Raw genomic sequence first — 22,230 nt, 5'->3', positions numbered from 1 at the left:
CTCGTTTTTCTTTCTCGGTCGTTTCTTTTTTGCGCACCGCACTGTTCGGCAAAGAATTTCCGCCACGGTGGGACCATCTTCTGATAACATCATTCTGATACCTCCTTCTCGTTTGTTTGCTAACATCCCTATTAGACACAGCGCTTATTTGTTCCAACGTTTTTTTTTTGCATTTATGTTTTTTTTTTTTGCTCCTGTTGTTGTTGGTATCTTTTTTACCAGTTCTTTTATTTGCGTGTTGATCCTTTAGCTGCTTATTCTTGCCAGCGCTTAATATCACTTTCTTTTGTCCCGTTAAAATGGATTCGGCTGTTTGTAATTTTTTTTTTTCCCCCCCCCCCCTTCCCCCTTTTTCTTTCTTTGGCTTCTCTCCAAATTGATTTCCTGGTGCTAGTTGTTGGTCGATTCTTTTTACATCTCTTTTATTTTTAATTCATTTTTTTCCCTCACTCCTCCTGCTTTATGATTTTGGGCTCTATTCATTTCCACCAATAAATTTTCCATTTTTCCCTTTTCCTTTTCATACCTTGCGTTTCATTTTGCATTCAGCACACCCATTGTTCCCGGCTCTTCATTGTGAACTTTTACTCACTAATTTTTTATTTATATATATTTTTTCACACTATGTGCCTCACGTTTTTCTTCTTTCCTTCTCTCTCCTGTAATCTATCTCAATACTTGTTGTAATTCTTAATTTAAATTTTTTTTCTTTCTGGATCCTTTTTAATCTTGCATATTTATGCCACATTCGCCTCCATTCCCACCTTTTATTTCAGCATTCTAATCTCTACTCAGATCCTCCTCAGTTGAATTCTATTCCAGATCTTCTTAACCACCGCATATCGAAATAAACACACCTGATTAAGCCAACCTCCAACTTTCAGAAGAAGGATTTTTCTGTTTCTCACCTACAATCAGAACTTGTCCTATTCCTGCTTGTATTTGGATATATTTGGCTGGCTGCAACACACGTTGGTTTCGAAGTTTTGCCTACCGAGTTGGTATCATCCTTATCTTGTTACAACTAGTTTCTATTTTTTCACATTTACCTCGTCTTGACTTTATCTTTGCATATATTGTGGAGTGTTGATTCATCTTCTCTTCAAAAGACTAAAATATCAAAAGGGAGCCTGACACAAGTGCTGGACGGGTATTTTATTGGTGAAGGTTCCGTTTTAAATTTGAACTTTGGCCTTTACTGTATCTTACGAGCACATCGTTTCATTTCAGGCTTTATTATCACCACCTCGTTTATTGTTCAACTTTTTTTTTCTTTGAATATCTTGAAATTATTTTTTATTCTATTCTATTTTTTTATTTTTTTTTTTCAACCCACCAGTTGCTCGATCACTCATTTCATCTCGCAATAAAAGGCACCCCGCACATTTACCAGAAACAAAATTGAAAAAAAATCGTCCGACATGCAATTCGATCCATATCAATCCCAGGAGCAGGCCGCACAGATTCAGCAGGCGCAGGTGCGGGCCCAAGCACAGGCGCAGGTTGAAGCGCAGGCACAAATCCAGGCCGAGCAGCAACTCCGCCAAGCGCAGCAGATAGCGCAGCAACAACAACCGCAACCGCAGCCACTCTACCTCGGCTACCCGCCATATGCGCCGCTGCCGCCAGTGGGCCGGCAGCCCATGTATCCTGGCGCCATGTATCCCAACGCGCCATACGCCAGGATACCCGCAAACGCAATTGCGTCGCCCACACCGCACAGAGCGCCTAAGCGCCTGTCTACCCTCAGCGCACACGCGGGTTCGTTTGCGCATACGCGCTATGACCAGCCGTTGCTAACCAAGCGGCCGTCATCCATGCCAGATGCGCATACCGTATCCTCCGCAACCGCCGCAACTGTGACCTCGCGCACCGGCAGCGCAGTCAGCGCCATCTCCATGGATGAAGACTGCTTGCCCTCGATGCGCTCGCGCACAGAATCGTACGAGTCCTTGAGCCAGCGCTCATTGTCGCAGAGCGCAACCTCGAAGCCGCTACAGCCGCTGCCGCAGGGCGCAAAAGCGCACCCCCACCACAAGGTCAGCGCATTCGTCGCAAAACTATATGCAATGCTGCAAGACCCCAAACTGTCCCATCTAATCTGGTGGAGCAGATTGGACGAGGGCGATTACTCGACCTTTGCGCTGCTTCCCGGCTCTGAGTTTGCGCGCTCGCTTACCGGCTATTTTAAGCATGGAAATGTCGCCTCCTTTGTTCGGCAACTCCACATGTATGGGTTCCACAAAGTGTGCGACAGCTCGCCACCGCCGGCGCCTCCACGTAGGGAGTCGGGCGCAAGTGCGCAGGGTGACAGCGCTAGCGCCACCGCCACCAACAGCGCAAAGGAGGACAGTGCAGACAAAAAGCAGGATGCGCAAGACAAAAAAGAGCAACAGAAGACACCGCGCCCAATCTGGGAGTTCCGCCATTCAACAAGCAAGTTTAGAAAAGGTGGCCAGGACACGCTGTACATGATTCGGCGGCGGCCGACGGCGTCGCGCTCCGCATCGAACGTTGCGCATGCAGCGCACCAGGCGGCCGCCGCAGTTGCCGCAGCGTCCGTTTCGCCTGCGGGCGCATCTATTATGGTTCCGCAATTCATGCCGCCCGCCGCTTACGGCGGAATTCCGCAACAGTTCATCCCAGCGCAGGGGTATCCACTGCAACAGGCAGCACAGGGCGCAGCGCCACCTGCGCAGCGCCAGGGAACCCCTCCCCAGCAACTGCTGCCTGGAGACAACGCCTCGTTCTCCTTCCGCCCGCTTGCGCGCAGAAGATATCCATCTCTTATAGTGGATCCGTACGCTGCGCCGCCCGTTCCGCCAGTGACATTCTCACCTGCGCAGGCGGCTGCGCTGGCGGTTTCCTATTACGGACCCCGGCACAGCCTTTCGGAGCTGCAGGCGCACAACAGTGATCAATACATCCAATACCCAGCTGGCGCGCAGTACTATGGGTCTGCGGCTGCGGCTGTGGCGGACCGCAGCGCATCGATGGCGGTTGGCGCAGACATGTATGCACAAAGAGTGGCAATGCAAAAGTATGCGCAGCAGTGCGCAGCGCCACCGCTGCAGCAACAGAGCATACCTCAAAAGCAGCTTCAGCAGCATCTGGAGACGGCATTGAGAGAGCAACAGCATGCGCTGGGGCATGTGCGCGGTGAGCAGCAAGAAATATCGCCGAGAAGCCGCACGCAGCACGTGCCGCAGGCGCCTTCAGCTCAGCGCGGACCCGGCGCAGGTGGTGCGCTAGCGCACACGCTGAAATCATCGCTTTCCTCATCCGTCTCCACAACAAGAGACTCCCTTTTTAGCAACGAGGGGAACTCGATCTCGTCGACGGCCACGTCGGTGGGCGCGATTCCGGGAAAAGCTTCGATCCACAATATTTTAAATGCGGAATGCAAAGGTGCAGCATCGATTCCAGAGCGCGTCAGCGTCAATGACTTGGTGCATTCAAGGGCCTCCATAAAGGTGGAGAAACGCTCTGCAATTGACGTTTCCAAAAAATGATTATCATGATTCTTAGACTTTGCTCAAAAAAAAATTCAAAAAAAATTATCATGCTTGTTTGATGCTTTTCCTGATTCAGTTCTTATCTTGTCTTGTCTTGTCTTGTCTTGTCTTGCCATGTTTTGCCTTTTCATTTCCCTTTCATTTTATCTTTTTTTTTTCATTTTCCATTTCCATTTCCATTTCCATTTTTCCTCCCTTCATACCTTTCCGTTGATTGATTGTGTTATTACTATTTTGCCATTATTATTCGCTGTTATTCCTTTTACATCAAGCTCTGTGTATACCATCTTCATTCTCCTTTTTTCAGCTCACTGCATTGTCATGTTCTTTTCTTCTGTTATTCTTTCCATCTTCATTTTCCCTTTCGGGCTTCACTTCTCTACGTTCTGCTCTGCTAAGCTAAACTGTGTTAATAATGATTTACATTAGTTTCATTTATTTTACATCTTCTTGCCTTTTTTCTGTATTATTGTACATTGCTTTATGCATCATTCTAATTCATGCATGCACACCATCCCTTCTTCTCAAAACGGCCGTTTTCCTCTGTTGACTTTCTTCGCACTGTATGCCATATCATCCTTCTCTTCCTCACTTTCACTACTACTCTCACTTCCATCTTTCCCACCCGTTTCTTGGCGAATTCCATATTTTCGACTTTTACCGTCTCTTTCGCTGATCCCTCTCTTTATTTGCTCTCTCTTCGTGTCACGCAGCTTATTACGTAACGCTCGCATGCTTGGACTGTCCTCCCGTCTCCGTTTGATCCCTCGTATTCTATTTTGAATCGCTTTATTTCTCTTTCCGTCACCTTTGACAAAATCTCCGATTCTCATGCTCTCATCCTCGGATCCAGACCCATTCTTCTCCGTTCCAGCACTATCTGCTATACTAAGACCCTTCCCAGGCCCAATAATCGGCAACGATTCAAACAATTTGCGGTCTTTTGCCGCCCGATCTGCCTGGACTTTGTCTTTTGATGCATCTTTGGTCTCATGTAACCAACTCTCTATTCTGGAGTCGACTCTCGACAATGAAAGCCGAAACTGCGCCTGAAGCTGCTCCTTTTCCTTTATCTCTTTTCGTTTCGACATCACTGATATTATGGATGTTTTGGAGAAAGGTTAACACGAATTGTGGTTGTGCGTGGTCTGGAAAACATATACATGTGATCCGTTTGCACCTGTACACCGAGTGAAAATTTTGAGATGAAAAAAATTCCTGTTAGGGAAATTCCGCTAGCGTCTTGATATCAGAAGAAAGGATTTCTTGAGGGAAGAAAGCATGGTCTTTTATAAAGCCGTTGGTGCACTCCTTAGGTATTACCAGGCTTAATGTATTTTTGACAGTATATAGCCTGTGTATAGAAATTGTCAAAGATTTATCAAAAAATCGTAGTGTGAGCATAATTTGATGTCAAAGCAATAATTTTGTGATAATGTAATTTTCGATAACAAGAATGCAATCCGGATGTATAAGGAGAAACTGCATCTATATGGCGAAAGCATTTCTCATGTGCATACATAAAAAGCACATTTTTATATACTACAGTAGAGATGAAATACTATACTAAATACGGTACTTTAACTGCAATATTTAAACACAGATAAAAAATTAGAAATTTGTTTAAAACAAAATAAGGTTGGAACAATAAGGTTCTAAGTAGAACAAGATCTTTTGTCTACGCTGTGTATAAGAAAAAGAATAACTATATAAAGATGAGATATTCTCTTGTATCTATACATAATAATGTGTACAAGTTATGTACTACAATAAATATCAAACTGCTATACTAATCTAGTAACACTAACTTTAAGGATTTAAGTCCTTCTTAAACCGGGTTCATGTAAATTATTCTTTTCAAAACATTAAGAAATTCGGCCTACCTTGTGAGTGTTTCCTTATTAGAATGCAGCTTATCAAAAGAGCTTTAGCCAGAAAATATGAAGACGACCAAACTGCTACGCTATTATTAAATGCATAAAGGAATGCTAACTCGCGTAGAAATGAATTTAAAATGAGTTAGGTGATAGGACTTATTGCTTATACTGCTTATTTCTTAGTCTTTCCTAGAATTCTTGCAATCCTTTACTCGGTTTAGAAAAGAAATGGCAACCAAACGCATTGCATTCATTAAACTCGTTCCTGTCTTTGCTCACTCAATGGCTTAGAGATATTAAATGAAACTTTCTTTCTGAATTCACTTAATTTTGTACAATTTTGCAATCCAATTGCTGTCAAATTCGCTGAACATTCATTAATTTCAACTAGTATACTTTCGAGAGCAACGAGATAATTTTAAGTGATGCAATTACTATACGAATAGCAAAGATGCAAGGAAAGAATTAGATGAATGTGAAATAAAGCCTGGGTAATTGATTTTTCAGTAGTGGCATCTATAAAAGCCCACTTTGCTATCTGTCCAGATACCCTACATAAGGATTAAAGGTGTAGGTGCATGCCTTCCCAATCAGTAAATTGAATCCACTTGAATAACCCAGTGAATTAAGTCCACTTGAATAAACGAGTAAATTAAGTGAGCCTGATGGACTAAATTAATGAATGAATCTGTAAATTAAGTAATTTGATAGAGTAAATGAAGTAGTGATATCTAGTCACAGACAAATTAAATCAAGAAATGATATAAGTCAAAATGACAATATGTTCTTTTTCTTTTAATATACTAGTCACTCGAAACCAATAAGAAAATACTACACCTTGAGCATTAAAGCTGTAAGCTACAAATACTATGGTCACTGTACAATAAATTTATCATATACAAATGCAGCTTACAAAGAGCCAATCAAGGCGTCCATTTGGGAGATGGCACGTGACTTGTCGGTTTCAAGTCTGTTATCCCAAACGATCTGGATGAGGCGGCTGAATATACTTTCCAAAGATTCAGCTCTAGCACCTTCAGTTTTGCTCAAGAGCTCGTTTTGGAGATTTTCGACTTTGTCTGAATCCAAAGAGACGGTATCTGGGATGTTTTGATCAAGAACGAGGGCATTTTGAATGTTGAGGTTGTCATTTTGTTGACCATTCTCTTCTTTCTGAGGAATCTCTTTCTGATGAGTCTCTTTCTGAACAATCTCTTTCTGATGAGTCTCTTTCTGAACAATCTCTTTCTGAACAATCTCTTTCTGAACAGTCTCCTTCTGAACAATCTCTTCTTTCTGAACAATCTCTTTCTTCTGAACAATCTCCTCCTTCTGATTCACCTCGCTCTTCTCCACATGCTCATTTAATCCATCCTCTTTAGACCTGTCTCCTCCACCAACAATCTCACTTCCGTCCTTTCTAGGGTTTCCAGGCAGTTCAACCTGCGTCATATCGCGGTCGTCCTGCCTCATTTCGGCATCTTCGAGTTCTCCATGCTGCTGTGAAGGCACCCCGGTCTGCAATTGTGCCTGGGCCTGCATCTGTGGGCCAGAGGAGCTGACGACGGAAGTGACGATGTTTCCTGCAGCGGTACCTGCATGCGCTGCGTCATCGCGATGCTGCACGTCTGCGTCTTGAGGCTGCACATTTGCATCCGCGCTCTCCTGCGCACGCCGACGCTCACGCCGGTACAACTCCTTCCACTCCTTCGCAAGCTTCGGCTGCGCCATCTCCATATCCTCAACACCCACCTCCGCATTCGCATACATCTCGTTGGCCTTCCAAATGCGGTCGCGCTCGCCCAACTCCTTGGCATCGCGCACGATCAAGTCCAGATCCCGCAGGAACTGCCGCGGCTCGCTGTAGAACCCATTCCAGAGCCGTTCCTCGATCACCTCCAAGTCCATGTTGTAGAACTTCTTGCCTGTGGCCACCTCCACGATCATATCGCCACTTTTTTGGTATGCGGCCGCTGGATCCGGCGCCTGCTCGAACAAATGAACGAGATACGCGTCGTCGACGACGGGGCGGCGGAACCGCTTGTACCTGGTCTTGAAGGTGTCCATGAGACGAGAGAGACGGACTTTGAGGGTGTTTTTCAACCGCAGGTCGCTGCGCGCACGCAGCTTGCGCCGCCGCGCACTCCGCCGCGCCTCTCTCTTCGCCTGCGCTGCTGCGCTCTCTGCGCCGCCTGCGCCATCCGCATCTGCACCAGCCGCCACAGGCAACTGCGCAAGCACGCGCTTCGGGCGGATCGCCACGTCGTTGTAGTCCACGGGTGACAGCCGCAAGGCGTCCCAGACGCGGCGGAAGAACTGGCGCCGGGCGCTGGACGTAGGGTCGGCAATGCGCAGGGAGACGGCGCTGGCGCTGGCACTTGTACTGGCGCTAACACTCTCAATCCCAAACACCAAGCGCAGCTGCTCGTCGTATGCGCGCTGCGATGCCGCATACTGCGCGCAGTCCTCGATGGTTGCCAAAATCAGCACCTTCGCCCGCGCAGGCAGTGCGCGCACCATGCTGGCAATCGTCGAGCGCACAGATACGGCGCACCCGTCCAAGAAGCCGAGAATATCCGGCACAAACAACACTGCGGGCTCGTGCGCGCGCAACTCCTGGAAAACGCGCACGGCGGCAGTTTCCGGGACGATCGACGCGTCGCTGTAAAGACGCGCGAAGTCGAGCTTTTGCACGACGAGGCCCTCTAGCGCTGAAAGCACACTTTCGCACACCTGGCGCTGCGCCTGGCCCGGCAATCCGCACACGACTATGCGCGGGCGGAACACGCGCGCCTGGTCCAGCTGCCGCACGGCCTGCTGCATTTGAAAGCCGCCGTCTGGCATGCGTGCGCCGAAATCGACGTAGCGCGCCTCTTCTAGCGCCGAGAGCTGTTTTGCGCAGGGCACGAGGCGCTGCACCAGTGCGCGGAGCACAGATATTTGGTCCGCAAGAAGGATGGCGGAGGGCGGCTGTCCCAGCGCCGCCATGAGCGCGCCATCTGTGCCATCTGCGCTATCCACACTACCTGCGCCCACCGCACCCAGCGTTCCAGCCTCACCACCACCCGTGCCTACAATACCGCCCGTGGCTGCGCCGCCAGAAGGCCTTGCGCTGGACGGCACGATGCGGCGGAGAGCACGCGCAAAGTCGGCGGCAGAGACCCGCACCTGGGACGCGTCCACCACCAAGCGCCGGCGCGAGCCGTAGATCTGCGGGTAGGTGCGCTGGATGGCGTTGAGCGCGCTCTCCGCGCAGAGCGCCTTCAAGTCTGCGCCGCCGTAGCCGCGCGTCATGCGCGCAAGCAGGCGCGTGAACGCAGCGTCTGGTGCATGCGCCCACCCCTTGGTGTGGATGCGGATGATCTGCGCACGCGAGTCCAGATCCGGCAATGGGAAGTAAAACTCGCGGTCAAAGCGCCCAGGGCGCCGGAGCGCAGGGTCAACCGCATCCGGCCGATTCGTGGCGCCTATCACAACAACCTGGCCGCGGTTGTCAATGCCGTCCATGAGCGCCAATAGCGTCGAGACGATCGACGCGTGGATCTGCTCCTGTTTGGACGAGCGCACGGGCGCCAACCCGTCGATCTCATCAAAGAAGATAATGCTTGGCTGTTTTTTCTCCGCCTCCTGGAAAAGCAACCTTAAGTTGCGCTCCGCCTCACCGACCCACTTCGAGAGGCAATCTGAGCCCTTGCGCATGAAGAATGTGATCTTGCGCCCCTCTGCGCTGCACGACGACGCCAATGCGCGCGCCATGAGAGTTTTTCCGGTACCCGGCGGGCCATGAAACAATACTCCGCGCGGGGGAGAGATCTGGAACCGGGAATACAACTCCGGGTACAGGAGCGGAAGCGTAATCATCTCTTTGAGCTGCGAGATGTAGCGGTCAAGGCCGCCGACGCAGGAGAAGTCGATCGACGCGCCGCCGCCGAGCGGGTCAGTATCGGCGAGGGTTGATTTGCGGCCTCTGCGGGGCGCTGCGCTGCCCTCCTGGACGGTTGTGCGCCATGCGCCAGTGCGGCCTGCGCCTGTGCGGGAGGCGCCTAAGCGCCGGTCGGCCTCGGCCACGAGCGCCTCGACCTCGCTGTCAGAAGAGGAGGATGAAGGGGGTGCGCCCACCGCGCCTGCAGGTGCGCCTGCGCTTGGCACTGCGCTCGCTGCTGCGGGAATTGGTGCTGTAGCATCACTATCCTCGGACTCCGACGCCGGCGCCGGCGCCTGCCCGTATAACGCATGCACCTCGCTGCCGCCAAAAGGCCCCGCAGTGGGAAAGAGCCTGCGCACCCCCTGCGCTGAGTGGAAGCTGCCGTACATGGAGCCGCCGCCGTAGCGCCCAGCCCTACGGCGTGGGGAGTCGTGCGCCAGGGCGCCGCGCGCAGCCGCATCCATCTGCTCGATCTGCGCATCCGTCAAAACTGGCGGCGGCAGCGTGTAGTTGACCTGCTTGCGCCGGCGTAAGTGCCGGTGCACGGGTGTCCCCTCGCCTTCCCCCTCGCCCTCCCCGTTCGGGAGCCCGTTCTCCTCGTTTTCCTCTTTGAGCGACTGCAATTCCTCCTCCAATGTTTTGGGCTCGTCGCGGTCGTTTTTCCCATCTTTTTCACTATTTTCGCTTTTTCCCCCCTCATCCTCCTCCTCCTCCCGGTGGATCCGCGGCCGGCCACGCCGCCGAAGCCCCCTGCTGCCCCGTGGTCGCCCCCGGTGGGCCACCAGGCTGCTGTCAGGATCGAATTCCCCGTCCTCCTCGGTTTCCTCGTCGTCTTTCACCACAAACTGCGGCTTCTGGCTTCTTCTCCGCCGCCGCCGGCCCCCGGTCACCGAGTCCGAGTCTGAAACCACGAAATCCGCATCTGCGGGCTCCTCGTGCTCCTCCATGTCGGGCACAAAGTCGCTGTCACTAGAATTTTTCACTGCATGCTTTTCCCCGCTGGAATTTCCAGCTTTCTCGTCCTCCGTTGCCTCACTGCCGCTTCCTGACATCCCGCTGCCCACCTTGCGGCGCTTCCGCACCCCGCCGTCCACCTCCTCTTCCTCCTCGTCGATCTCCTCGTCCAGATCTCTCATCAATGCATCTTCGTTGTAATTGATCTTCTTTCTGTGCCTGGTCCGCCGAGGCGAGGCCTGCTCCTCGGATTTCCGCTGCTCGGCCTTCTGCTGCCTCTTCTGCTCAACCTGCCGCCTTCTTTTCTCCTGCTCCGCCTTCTTTTCCTCCTGTTCTACCTCTTTCTCGAACGATCTTTCCGATTCCCCGTCCGATTCGCTGCTTCCTGCACTTGCTGCTTTATATTCCTCGTCCTCTTCCTCGCTGTCTTTCCAAACACCTTGCCTTCTTTTCGGCATCTTGCTCAAGTATCGTGTTCGTGATTCTAGGATGCTCTTGCCTCCGTTGTGTTGTTCTTTGGTCGCTGCTGCTGGTTATGTCTGAGGCGAAAGCATTTTTCTAATTTCCAAAATGCCAGTCGCGCGTTTTCGCGAAATTTTTTTTTATGCAATCGTGCGAGGATTAGCTTGCCTACCTCGTTTACTGTATATCTTTATTTATTACTACTTTCTTACCTACTACTTTATTTATTACTACTTTCTTACCTACTACTTTATTTATTACTACTTTCTTACCTACTACTTTCTTACCTACTTCTTTATTTACCTACTACTTTCTTACCTACTTCTTTATTTACCTACTACTTTCTTACCTACTTCTTTATTTATCTACTTCTTTCTTACCCACTTCTTTATTTACTCTACTTCCTTTCTTTACTTCAAATCCTTCCTACCACTTTCTTATTCTACTTCTCACTTTACTTCAAATCCTTACCTACTTTCTTACTCTACCTCGTTATTTACCCTACTTTGTTCACTTCATCCCATTACCTACTTCCTCACCCTATTTTCTGTTCAATCAACAGCATTTTCTTCTTTCGGTGTCTGGTTCATGGTAAATCATAATACTTCTTTGGATCACAAATGTCGATCCTCATCAATAAACCTTATCTTCGGTATCTCGTCAGATATCCTCCCAATATTCATTCATACTTCCTCAAAACTTCACTAGAAATGCCTCTTTGGTTTGTCCAAATGCATTATCTCGAAAGTACTTCCCGTCTCATATCCAAATTGGCAAGGATTTACTGTATTTTACTTTACTACTTACTTCTTCAGCTTGCTTACCTCACTACAATTAACTTACTACTTTCTTACTCTACGTTCTTTTTGCTTGCTTTGTATTATCTGTCTCTCTCTACTCTATCTCCTTACTTCCTGCTCTACTTCTTCCTACTTCCTTACTCACTTCCTTTACTCTCACCCACACTTTATCCACATTCCTTCTCCTTCCACTACACGCATCTCATACTTTCCTAACCATTAATCATATATACATACACATTATCATCCCAGTACTCTTCCCTGTCCTCATATCCCCATCTCATGCATAATATTATCCATGTAGCTGTCCTCGTCTTCATTCGCATTACCCTGCTTCTCTTTTTTCTCACTCTTCGTCTCTTCCGCCTCATTATCCTCATCAATTCGTTTGAGATCCGCATCTTTCTCTGCAATCAATGATGTGTTTCCAACCTTCATCTGTGTGTCTTCATCTCTCTCGTCATCACTTAATAGGATACCAAGAATATCGTCATCGTCTTTTTCATGGTTCTTTTCTTCTTTACTTTCGTCATTCTTTTTATCACTTTTTTCTTCTTTACTTTCGTCATTCTTTTTATCACTTTTTTCTTCTCTACTTTCGTCACTCTTTTCACTCTTTTCACTTTTTTCTTCTCTACTTTCGTCACTCTTTTCACTCTTTTCACTTTTTTCACTCTTTTCAGTACCCCTTTCTTCCTTATCTCCCTCACCCGCACCACTAAGCTCACCAACATGTGCCATATCCTTCCCTATTTGCTCCATAAAGTCCGCATCCGACCGCCTCTCTTTCTCATTTTGCTCCTCGTATCTATTTGCAACGCTATATAACGGCTCATCTTCCCAATCCATCTGACTTGGCTCCATTCCAGCATCTTCTCCAACAAATAATCCAGAAGACACATCATTCGCCGTTGCAGACTCTTCCGGCTCGCTACTCGTAGCACGTGTTGCTGATGTTAACGCGTTAGGCTCCTCACCCAAGTGCTGTGCATACGCGTCGTTCTTTTCAGCCTCAATCTTCAACTTTTCATCCACTTCTTTCCGTATCACAGACCGCTTATACTCCTTTAAAGCCGGAGAGGAAGCTGCCCGGTTGAGCACACCAGTAAAGTCCCTGAATTTGTACTTCGGATACACCTCGTGCCCCCATATCTGGTATACATGTAATAGTCTCGTCAAGTTTTCAAAGTGGATCGATCTGTCGTATCTTTTATTCACGTAACGCTCATAAGAACTCATCTCCGCCGGTCTTTTCTTCCCTCGGAATCTGTACTTGCTCAGCGACTTGATGAGCTCCGGTAGTCCGCGGCTCGAAAGCATTAAATCATCATCTAGTTTGTGGTATCTCCGTTTCGGCTTCACTTCAATCTGCTGCTCTGTTTTAATATCGTCATTTCTGTTTGTTCCATCTTCATGAAGACCAAGAAGTTCCTCATTCGAAAGCAAATCTGCATCCATCGACATCGTTCTACCAGCAAATGTTCTCTATGTACGCTTTCTGATGTTTTTGACAGTCCTTTTTCTCTTCTTTTAATCTTTGGGAAATCCTGATCTCTCATCTCTTATCGTACCGCGCGTCTTTTTTTTCACCTCACGCGTTTTTATCTCCAAATCCCATATTCTTTTTTTCCCAAGGCACATTCTTCAATACTATGACTACATTCCACAAATGCAATCTACAAATACAACAGTAACTACAAATACAACTGCAGCCCACTACAGCCAATTCTAAGAAATACCATTCGTAAAAACAAAGCGTCAATTCTATTCGTAAATATGGTCTTCTATAAAGAATCACTTTTTCCCCCAATATCAAGGTCCTCAAGCTTATTTTGCAGCTGCCCCAATTGCTGGCTCTCAAGTGATTGTTGCTCTTGTGCTCTGCTGTCACGATATAGCTTTTCCAGCGGCTTTGTTGCCCTTGATTTGTATATTTCCTCCATTAATCTCTGCTGCTTTGATAGTTTTCCATTTGCTGGTGGCTTGTTCGCTTTTTGGTTCAGCACTATATTATGCAAAGACCCCAGCGGTAGCCTTGGGGCTTTTTTTGACAGTCCTGGTTTGTCCCCTCTAGTTTGACACATCACTTTGAATTATGTGTGACTTGTTTTATTATATTGTGACCATTAACAAATAAGCGCCGACTTCACACCTGGCAGACAAGATATGCAACGAAGACCCTTGAACTTTCAAAACTGACTAAATGAATTCTACACAATCGGAATTATCTGAGTGGTCTTGTACGATAACCGTTTCCTATCTTACCGAAATGATCTAGACAGCGTCTGAAGATGCGTGAGATTAGGCTACGGACACACGTGAAAAATGCCAAAAAAATAGCAAAAAAAAAAAAAATACCGAAAAAGTAAAAAATAAAAATATTCAATCCAAAGAGCAAGGATCAGAAGGCCAACATCATGCATTATCATTTCTAGTTTCACCAATGCCACATCTAATATCCCATCTAATATCATTTATAATACCATATCCAATACATATCCAATGCTGCCCACATATCCAATACACATCATAGCATACGTAAATAGCATTTCAAAACCACCAAATCAGATAAAATCGGATATTAAAAGTCGGAAATTAAAAAAATTAAAAAATCGGAAATCAAGAACCAAGCGCGTCTCAAAACGTAATGCATGCTTATTAAAGCCACGTAACAATGCCCATCTTTCGCGATTTCCCGAATCCAGGATCCTGTGAATGCAATAAATATCGATAAATATAGACCTAGACGTAAGTAATATAACTATTATTAGCAACCGCTTGAATGCATTTGCATCCGCATCATTCGATTTTTTTTTAGTTTTGCCCGTGTTGGAGGCGCAGCCCTTACTAGTTGGCCGGGGTACAAAACGCAGAAATAAGCCGAGCGTGAAACCACAAAAATACGAGTGATCTGCACATATGAGTGTGTGTTGATCACGAGGTGAAGGTTATTGGTATAGGTATTGCATTAGAGCCATCAAAAAAAATGATGCCAGCTGCGCCACAATCCAAGGGCAAAAAAGAAAATAAAAATAAAAATCATGGGTCCAAGCAACCCCACCCGTAAACCAGAAATGCGTAAATTAAGGTTAAAAAAAGGAGTCGAATAAGCAAGAAGATCGAAAAAGTTTAACACAATCGAATGAAAATTTTCCGCAGCAATTTTATTGACCCTGTATCCAAATTGGGAGTGTGCAAATTACCGAATGCGGGCACGCCGGAGAAATTTGTGCAGACTGAGAAAAAGTTAAACACTGGAAAACCCAGAGTCCAGAAAAAAATGGAAAAAAAAAAACAGGAAGAGCAAAATCTGGCGAAGCAAAAAATAACAGAAGCAAAAGAAAAAAACGAGTACCAGACACCAGACCAATACTAAGGCTACAACTTAAGATGCATTAAGAAAGTACCAGCTCCAAAAAATAAATTATATTATATTAAGCTGCTCTAACAAAAACAATCGATTAGCTAGAATTAACAAAAACAGTACAGAAACAAAGTAGAGTTTAAAAAGAAAGAGACCCTGGAAAGCAACGAGTTAAACGGGGCATCACAAAGAAGCCCCAACCCTCGTGAAGCTTTTCCAGATTCGAAAAAGTCTCATGCTCTTAAAATGTACCCCATCTGGGATGGCCCCCTGCATCGATACCCACACCTCAAGTGCAAGTAAAAATGCAAGTTCGACTCAAAAGCCATCAATCAACTCAACCTCAACTTGAAACAAACGCGCCCAAATCATCACACGCTTAGAACAAAGCCAAAGCGGCAGCGGCAGCAGCACCAAGGGCAACAGAGCCGTAGGTGTTGACAGCAGCACCTGCAGAAGAAACACTGGAGGAACTGGTGTTTGAGCTGTTAGAAGAGTTAGCAGCTTCAACGGCAGACAAAGCAGCCAAAGAAAGAACAATAGTAGAGAATTGCATTTTTGTTATAGTGAATGTTTTGTATAATTAGTGACCAGATATTAATTCTTGGATAGAGAAAGAGTATAAAGGGAAAAAAGAAGTAGTACGAACGAGTAGAAGTAAAACGCGACATGCAACTGTTGGTTTCACGGGAGGAAAAAATGGATCCTTTTATAGTATCGGAGAGAAATACCAAAAGCTCCAAACCAAATTGAGTAGGGAAAAAAATTTTTTCTGCATTTTTCTGCGATTAGTCTTTGTCGCCATGCATGCGAAAATGGTAAGGGGAATTGGAGCGACAATGGGGCGCATCGATCAAAGGCTGTGCATGGGTTGTTTACCGTGGGGGCGGCGGCACACGAACGCAGCATTTCATTATTTATTTTTATTCTTAATCTTTAATTTTTTGGCGTTTATCGAGGAGCGGAATGGCGCCGGCGCGAGAGCGGTCTTGGTGTGGTGACACAGGGCGCACGGCGCTCGGCGCACATGCGCCTGTTAGGCTACCAATATACCCACTATAGATACCATAGAGATGGCATGTTGTTACAACTTAAAGCACATGGCGGAGCAGGATGAGTATGCCCAGCTCTGCGTAAACAGACATAATCCCTAAACTTGTAAATAAACAGGAAAATCAAAGTTTTGAAACAAAGTATTGCGCCGATGCGCCACCCTTGCGCACGTTTCTGGGTCCAGGTTCACGCGTTGATAGCGATAAGCGCCATTGAAACCCACCTAAGATTCTGGACTCAAATTTCAAGAATTCGCTTTATCGGGCTAGCAAATATTCCGCATTCGGATTTTTCCTATGCCTCCATTATCTCGAATTATCCTGGCACGTTGCTGGTTAAAGCTGGGTCTCAATTTCATCTCAACTTTTACTCAAAACTTAATCATTCTATTTATTTATGTTTTTTTTCTATTTAATTTTAATTTAATTTTTTTTTTTTCATTTCTGTTTCTCCCATACCATCCATCTTCTTCAACACAGTATCGACTCTATTGATATCCTGCACTCTGCTTTTCCATTCTCTGTTTATTCAGCTTTCAACATTTAGTGCTTTGTTTAGATTTTCTTCTTTTCCATCTGTCTAATCCAGCCTTTTGTCACCCCTCGGTTAATGAGTATATTTACTTCCGCCTTTTTATCTGCTATCCAATCATCTCGTCTAACATTCCCTCATATAAGTCACGTTCGGAAAATTTCGTTTTCGTTTTCGTTTTCGTTTTCGTTTTCGTTTTCGTTTTCATTTTCATTTTCATTTTTCTATCTTCTTTATCTTTCCCTAATTCTTACTTCGCTCTTCTATTTTTAGTCCTTAACGGTTTTCCCTCCTTTCTGATTTTTATTTTTCTCACCATTCCTTCTATCTCCCACACCACTTTATTTCAGCCCATCTTTTCCAATTACTGTAAATTGCTTTCCTCACTAATTGTCCTTCTGCTTATTTACCTTCTATTCTTTATTATTTAGTTAACCTTATTTCTTTTAACGTGTACGCTGATATTCGCAAGTCATTTCTCTATCTCTATTTTCTATATTCTGTATTTCTGTTAGTCTATTTCTCTATCCCTCTATTTCTCTATCCCTCCATTTCTCTAACCTCCATTTCCCTCCTATTTCTACCTTGAAATTAAGCAGAGTAAAATATGCGATCCCTCATTTTCAAACCCGCTCCACGGTTTTCCAGCCACAGCTAGAAATTTTGCATTCTAGTCTTTGTCAAAAGATCCTCATGGCTTTTTTTCTCCCTCTATATTCTCGCCAAAAGGTCTAGACTTTTCTGTTATTCCTCATTCCCAATTTTTTTTTCTAGGCCCGCGTTTCCTTGCCATTTAGTGCACTCACGCGCCGACGTTCTATTGCCGGCCTTTGATCTGCAAACTGTTCCGTTATTTGCTTTCTGCCCAAACCAAAAATTCCCGGCTGTCCATTTCCGCACGTCAATCGACCGTTTGGCGTTCGCAGCTTTTTACTTTCTTAACTTCTACCTCTTTTATCTGTTTTACTCACCAGCTAAATTGCAAACACAACACTTATTCACATCCAAAACCGTGTTTACTCAATTATATGCTTGAGAGTTCATTTGAGTGTTCATTTGAGTGTTCATTTGAGTGTGCATTTGAGTGTGCATTTGAGTGTGTACTGTAATAATTAGATGTATTCTCTCATGTGTACGGATGTGTTGGGCCCAGAGTTTCCCCCCGCCTCTGAGTCATCCGCGGTGTGTGGATGCAATCGGATTGGGAAGGCTGAAAAATGAAAACTGTAAAAAAATATAGCTCTAGTTCAACTTTGCGGTCATGGACAAGGGGGCTTTAAGTGCAATTCTTGTTGATACAAACAGCAAATACCCACAAAAGCAAGCAAAAAATGGCAGAGCAAATTGCACAAGAGGCACACTATGCAGCAACGGTTCTCAAAACGTTGAGTAACGAGGAAAGATCACAGGCATTGGAGGAGATTCGTCTTGGGCTGATAAATGCAAAGAAGGAGATATTAGTGGCAAATGAGAGGGACCTAGAAGCAGCAAGAGCATCGCAAACCAGTGCGGCATTGATTAAGAGACTCGATCTCTCAAAAAACGATAAATTCGACTCGATGTGCGACGGAATAAAAGAGGTTGCAGACCTCGAAGATCCACTTAACAAAGTTACGTTAGCCAGGGAGTTGGATGAGGGTTTAGACTTGTATCGGATCACGTGTCCGGTTGGTGTGCTACTTGTGATCTTTGAGAGCAGGCCAGAGGTGATCGCAAACATCACGGCATTGGCAATTAAGTCGGGAAATGCCGCAATTCTTAAGGGAGGAAGAGAGTCACTTGGAACTTTTAAAGCTATGGCCAATGTCATCAACAAGGTGCTCAAAGAGAAGACCAAGGTTCCCGGGGATGCCATAAAGCTTATTGCAACGCACAGCGAGGTTTCCGACTTGCTCAAGCAGGACCAGTACATTGATCTCGTTATTCCTAGAGGTTCCAATAAGCTTGTGCGTGCAATTAAAGACCAAACCAAGATTCCTGTCTTGGGACATGCCTCAGGTATCTGTTCCATTTATGTAGACGAGTTTGCAGACCCTGCCAAGGCTTCCCGTGTTGTTGTTGATGCCAAAACCAACTATCCTGCCGGTTGCAACGCAGTCGAGACTCTTCTTGTCAATGAAAAGATTCTTGGCGCTAAAATATATGAGGACTTGCTCAAGGCGCTTGTTTCAGCAGGCGTTACGCTCCACATGACGGCACAACTCCTCGATTCTGTTCCTGGAAACTTGAAATCGACATACCCTGACAAATTTGTTGCTGCCAAAGACTCAGATTTCCGTGGAGAGTTTCTTTCACTCGATCTTGCAGTCAAGGCGGTTACTGACGTCAGCGAGGCTGTTAAACACATTAATACACACTCTTCAAAGCACACGGATGCTATTATTACGGAGAACGAACCCCATGCACAGGTTTTCCTGAATGGTGTTGACTCTTCGGGTGTTTATTGGAATTGTTCGACTCGTTTTGCTGACGGTTTCCGGTACGGATTTGGCACAGAAGTCGGAATATCCACCAATAAGATCCACGCAAGGGGTCCTGTTGGTTTGGAGGGCCTAGTCTGCTATTATTACCAGTTGCGGGGTCACGGTCAGATCGTTGGAGATTATGTTGGCGGAGGTGGTCATAGAAAGTTTACACATAGAGAGTTGGATCCGAAGAAGGTGAAGCTAGATTGAGTCATTGGCTTTTATTGTAGATGGAGATGGACGGCACGCTTTAATGTCCATTTCTCTGTATGTTGTGTTTAGTTAATGTTTATTCTTACATGGTTCGTGTATTCACATCCTTTTTTCTGTAGTGCTCATTTGCTGTGCTTTCTGTATTTTCCTAATATGTCTGTGTGCTCGCTTGGCAGCCTTGTAAGCATTTACTGTATTATTGGTATTGATCACATTCGTGTCCTGGTTCCGTCAATATTCATTTATGACATCAGTTTATGCTGTGGCAAATACTGTGTATTTACAGCTTTACTGATAACACCAGGTAATTGGTAATTGGTGGAATTGTTCTGTATCTAATCATAGTTGGAGAACTTCTGTGAGCAGGTTCAAAAATTCAATCTCTTATAAAATTGTAATGATGGTATTAGATTAAATTTCTGTATCTGTGGTAATTACTGAAATTAGCGAAAAAAGAATCCCGGATAATTTTTAGGATTAATTCAAGTTGAAAGGCATGTTTAGTAATTACAAGAAGAATTAGACTAAACACCAGCATTAACATATAAAAAGGTACTTTTAACAGCACATGGAGATGCTGTAAATATTGTGTGAAAAGATTGCTTCTGGAACTAAAGATATGCTAGATAAGTAATCTCAGATATCCTAAAGCTTGAAATCATTGGAGCGTCTGATTTAGAAATTTCTGTTACTTTGAGGTTTAGTAAAAGCAACCTATTACATTAGAAACATAGGAATTTCGGAGATAGACCAATTTTAACTTTCGTGTGTAATAACTATTAAGACGCTTTTTGTGTTTAAAATGATGTTAATGGCGACATAAAGGTAAATAATCAGACAGCTTGAAAATTTGCGAAGCTGATCCATGTGACAATATGAAGCCCCAATTTGTACATGAAATGAATGAAAGTTCTTGTAAATGAATCTAAGTATGGAATATATAAATATATATATAAATACGTGGAAATATCAGAATACGGAAAATATATAAGAATACGAGAAATACCTAAAAACAGGTGAAATGTGAAAAGCTGAAAATACCTGAAGTGCTCGGAATTTCTTGAAATAACTGGCGCTTAAGTACAAAAAAAAGATATGTTGGAATATACTAGAAACATCTTCTAATTTTACAGCAGAACTTACACATAACACCTCTACCAGGTACAAACAAACATACACACTGTCAATATCGTCATTCCGGCGTCAAGGATCTGTATGGAACTGGCAACATGCTGATTAGTGCACGCCACCCCAAATTTTCGTAAATGTGCACCAGGCATTCCGCACTTTCTTCTCGGCAGTATTGGGCACCTCCGTTTGCTTTTTATTTTCTTGTATTTCCCTAAAATTCCCGCCCGTGCTTTGTTGCTCGCACCGACAATTCTGGCGGATCTCAATTTACATTTCAATAATACAGGAGGAGCAGACAGAAAGAAATATATCATCAGCACAGGGTTTTTCCCACTGTTTCACACAGAGAAGATATTGGAACATCCAGGTAGATATTGGAACATCCAAACAGATATTGGAAGCATCCAAGTACATATTGGAAACATCCAATTTCAGCATCCGGCACATAGATCCAGCAGAATTAGCAAAAATGGAGGAAAATTACGACGTGATAGTTCTTGGAACAGGTTTGACAGAGTGCATTCTTTCAGGTCTTCTCTCAATTGAAGGCAAAAAGGTGCTTCACATTGATAAACAGGAGTACTATGGAGGTGAGAGTGCCTCTTTGAACTTGACACAACTCTATTCGAAGTTCAAACCATCGAAACCGTACAAAGGACAGTATGGAAAAGATCGTGATTGGTTGGTGGACCTCATTCCAAAGTTCCTCATGGCGAATGGTGAATTGACCAACATTTTGGTCCACACTGATGTCACCCGGTACATGGAGTTTAAGCAGATATCGGGATCGTTCGTTTACAGAGATGGAGTAATCGCAAAAGTGCCCGGTTCGACTACCGAGGCCATTTCTTCGCCGTTGATGGGATTTTTCGAGAAAAGAAGAATGAGGAACTTTTTGCAGTTCATAGTGGACTACCAGGAGGACGATCCAAACTCAAAGCATGGCTTTGACCTTGATAAGGATACCATGGAGCAGATTTACACACACTATGGACTTCAACCGGGAACACGTGACTTTATCGGCCATGCCATGGCTTTGCACTCAAACGACAGCTATCTCGACAAACCGGCAAGGGACACGTACAACCGGATCAATCTCTATGTTACCTCGATGGCCCGGTACGGGAAATCGCCTTACATCTATCCGTTGTATGGATTGGGAGAGCTTCCTCAAGGTTTTGCTCGTTTATCCGCCATTTATGGCGGTACTTTTATGCTTGATACGCCGATCGACGAGTACTTGTGGACTGAAGACGGCAAATTCGCCGGTGTTAAGACTAAAGAAGGTGTTGCCAAGGCTCCAATCTGCATTGCCGACCCAACTTACTTCCCTGAGAAGGTGAAAACCGTTTCTGGCGACCAGAAGGTCATCAGAGCCATTTGCATCTTGGATCACGCCATCCCAAACACCAATGATGCCGATTCCGCACAAATCATCATCCCACAAAACCAGGTTGGCCGGAAAAACGACATATACATTGCAGTGATATCCGGGGCACACAACATTTGTGCAAAGGGTTACTATGTTGCCATTATTTCCACCATCATAGAGACAGACAAACCCCACTTGGAGCTTGAACCTGCCTTCAAGATTATTGGCCCTACCAAGGATGTTCTTATGAGTATTTCCCAGCTTTATGAGCCAAAGGAGTCCGGCACTAAAGATAATGTCTACATTTCCAAATCTTACGACCCATCTTCTCACTTCGAAAGTACTACTGACGATGTTAAGGACATATATAAGCGTGTCACGGGTCATGATTTGATTCTTAAGCAGAGGAAAACAGTCCAGGAGGAGGCTGAGCTAGCTGGTTTGAGCTAAGTGCTGATTACATCAAGAATTGCTTTTAATTTTCAAAAATGCTTTTTTTTCATTATTATTTCTTCTTTTTTTAGTTCTCCTTCTTTTTACCGTTGTTTGCTAAACCTGCCCAGAGTCC

The 22,230-nt window shown here is 45.4% G+C and overlaps 8 protein-coding genes across 8 annotated transcripts; 3 read left to right on the top strand and 5 right to left on the bottom strand.

Moving 5' to 3' along the window:
* Window positions 1-1,421: 1,421 nt before the first annotated feature.
* Window positions 1,422-3,512, top strand: BRETT_002020 (uncharacterized protein; the record flags this gene model as incomplete). The annotated part of the gene is made up of 1 exon (XM_041280558.1): window positions 1,422-3,512. One exon carries the CDS (start codon window positions 1,422-1,424, stop codon window positions 3,510-3,512), a length of 2,091 nt encoding a protein of 696 aa, XP_041138349.1.
* Window positions 3,513-4,039: 527 nt separating this feature from the next.
* On the bottom strand, window positions 4,040-4,606 carry BRETT_002019 (uncharacterized protein; the record flags this gene model as incomplete). Its single annotated transcript, XM_041280557.1, has 1 exon — window positions 4,040-4,606. One exon carries the CDS (start codon window positions 4,604-4,606, stop codon window positions 4,040-4,042), a length of 567 nt encoding a protein of 188 aa, XP_041138348.1.
* A 1,695-nt stretch (window positions 4,607-6,301) lies between these two features.
* BRETT_002018 (uncharacterized protein) lies at window positions 6,302-10,729 on the bottom strand (the record flags this gene model as incomplete). The annotated part of the gene is made up of 1 exon (XM_041280556.1): window positions 6,302-10,729. The coding sequence occupies one exon, from the start codon at window positions 10,727-10,729 to the stop codon at window positions 6,302-6,304; it is 4,428 nt and encodes a 1,475-aa protein (XP_041138347.1).
* Window positions 10,730-11,800: 1,071 nt separating this feature from the next.
* On the bottom strand, window positions 11,801-12,997 carry BRETT_002017 (uncharacterized protein; the record flags this gene model as incomplete). Its single annotated transcript, XM_041280555.1, has 1 exon — window positions 11,801-12,997. The coding sequence occupies one exon, from the start codon at window positions 12,995-12,997 to the stop codon at window positions 11,801-11,803; it is 1,197 nt and encodes a 398-aa protein (XP_041138346.1).
* Window positions 12,998-13,317: 320 nt separating this feature from the next.
* BRETT_002016 (uncharacterized protein) lies at window positions 13,318-13,617 on the bottom strand (the record flags this gene model as incomplete). Its single annotated transcript, XM_041280554.1, has 1 exon — window positions 13,318-13,617. One exon carries the CDS (start codon window positions 13,615-13,617, stop codon window positions 13,318-13,320), a length of 300 nt encoding a protein of 99 aa, XP_041138345.1.
* A 1,659-nt stretch (window positions 13,618-15,276) lies between these two features.
* BRETT_002015 (uncharacterized protein) lies at window positions 15,277-15,453 on the bottom strand (the record flags this gene model as incomplete). Its single annotated transcript, XM_041280553.1, has 1 exon — window positions 15,277-15,453. The coding sequence occupies one exon, from the start codon at window positions 15,451-15,453 to the stop codon at window positions 15,277-15,279; it is 177 nt and encodes a 58-aa protein (XP_041138344.1).
* A 2,359-nt stretch (window positions 15,454-17,812) lies between these two features.
* On the top strand, window positions 17,813-19,156 carry BRETT_002014 (uncharacterized protein; the record flags this gene model as incomplete). Its single annotated transcript, XM_041280552.1, has 1 exon — window positions 17,813-19,156. One exon carries the CDS (start codon window positions 17,813-17,815, stop codon window positions 19,154-19,156), a length of 1,344 nt encoding a protein of 447 aa, XP_041138343.1.
* Window positions 19,157-20,759: 1,603 nt separating this feature from the next.
* On the top strand, window positions 20,760-22,112 carry GDI1 (Rab GDP dissociation inhibitor alpha; the record flags this gene model as incomplete). Its single annotated transcript, XM_041280551.1, has 1 exon — window positions 20,760-22,112. One exon carries the CDS (start codon window positions 20,760-20,762, stop codon window positions 22,110-22,112), a length of 1,353 nt encoding a protein of 450 aa, XP_041138342.1.
* Window positions 22,113-22,230: the final 118 nt, after the last annotated feature.

The sequence above is a fragment of the Brettanomyces bruxellensis genome, chromosome 9, assembly GCF_011074885.1.
Source record: "Brettanomyces bruxellensis chromosome 9, complete sequence".
Taxonomy (NCBI): domain Eukaryota; kingdom Fungi; phylum Ascomycota; class Pichiomycetes; order Pichiales; family Pichiaceae; genus Brettanomyces; species Brettanomyces bruxellensis.
Note: the sequence above shows the minus strand (reverse complement) of the source record. Positions and strands in the feature narration are given on the sequence as shown.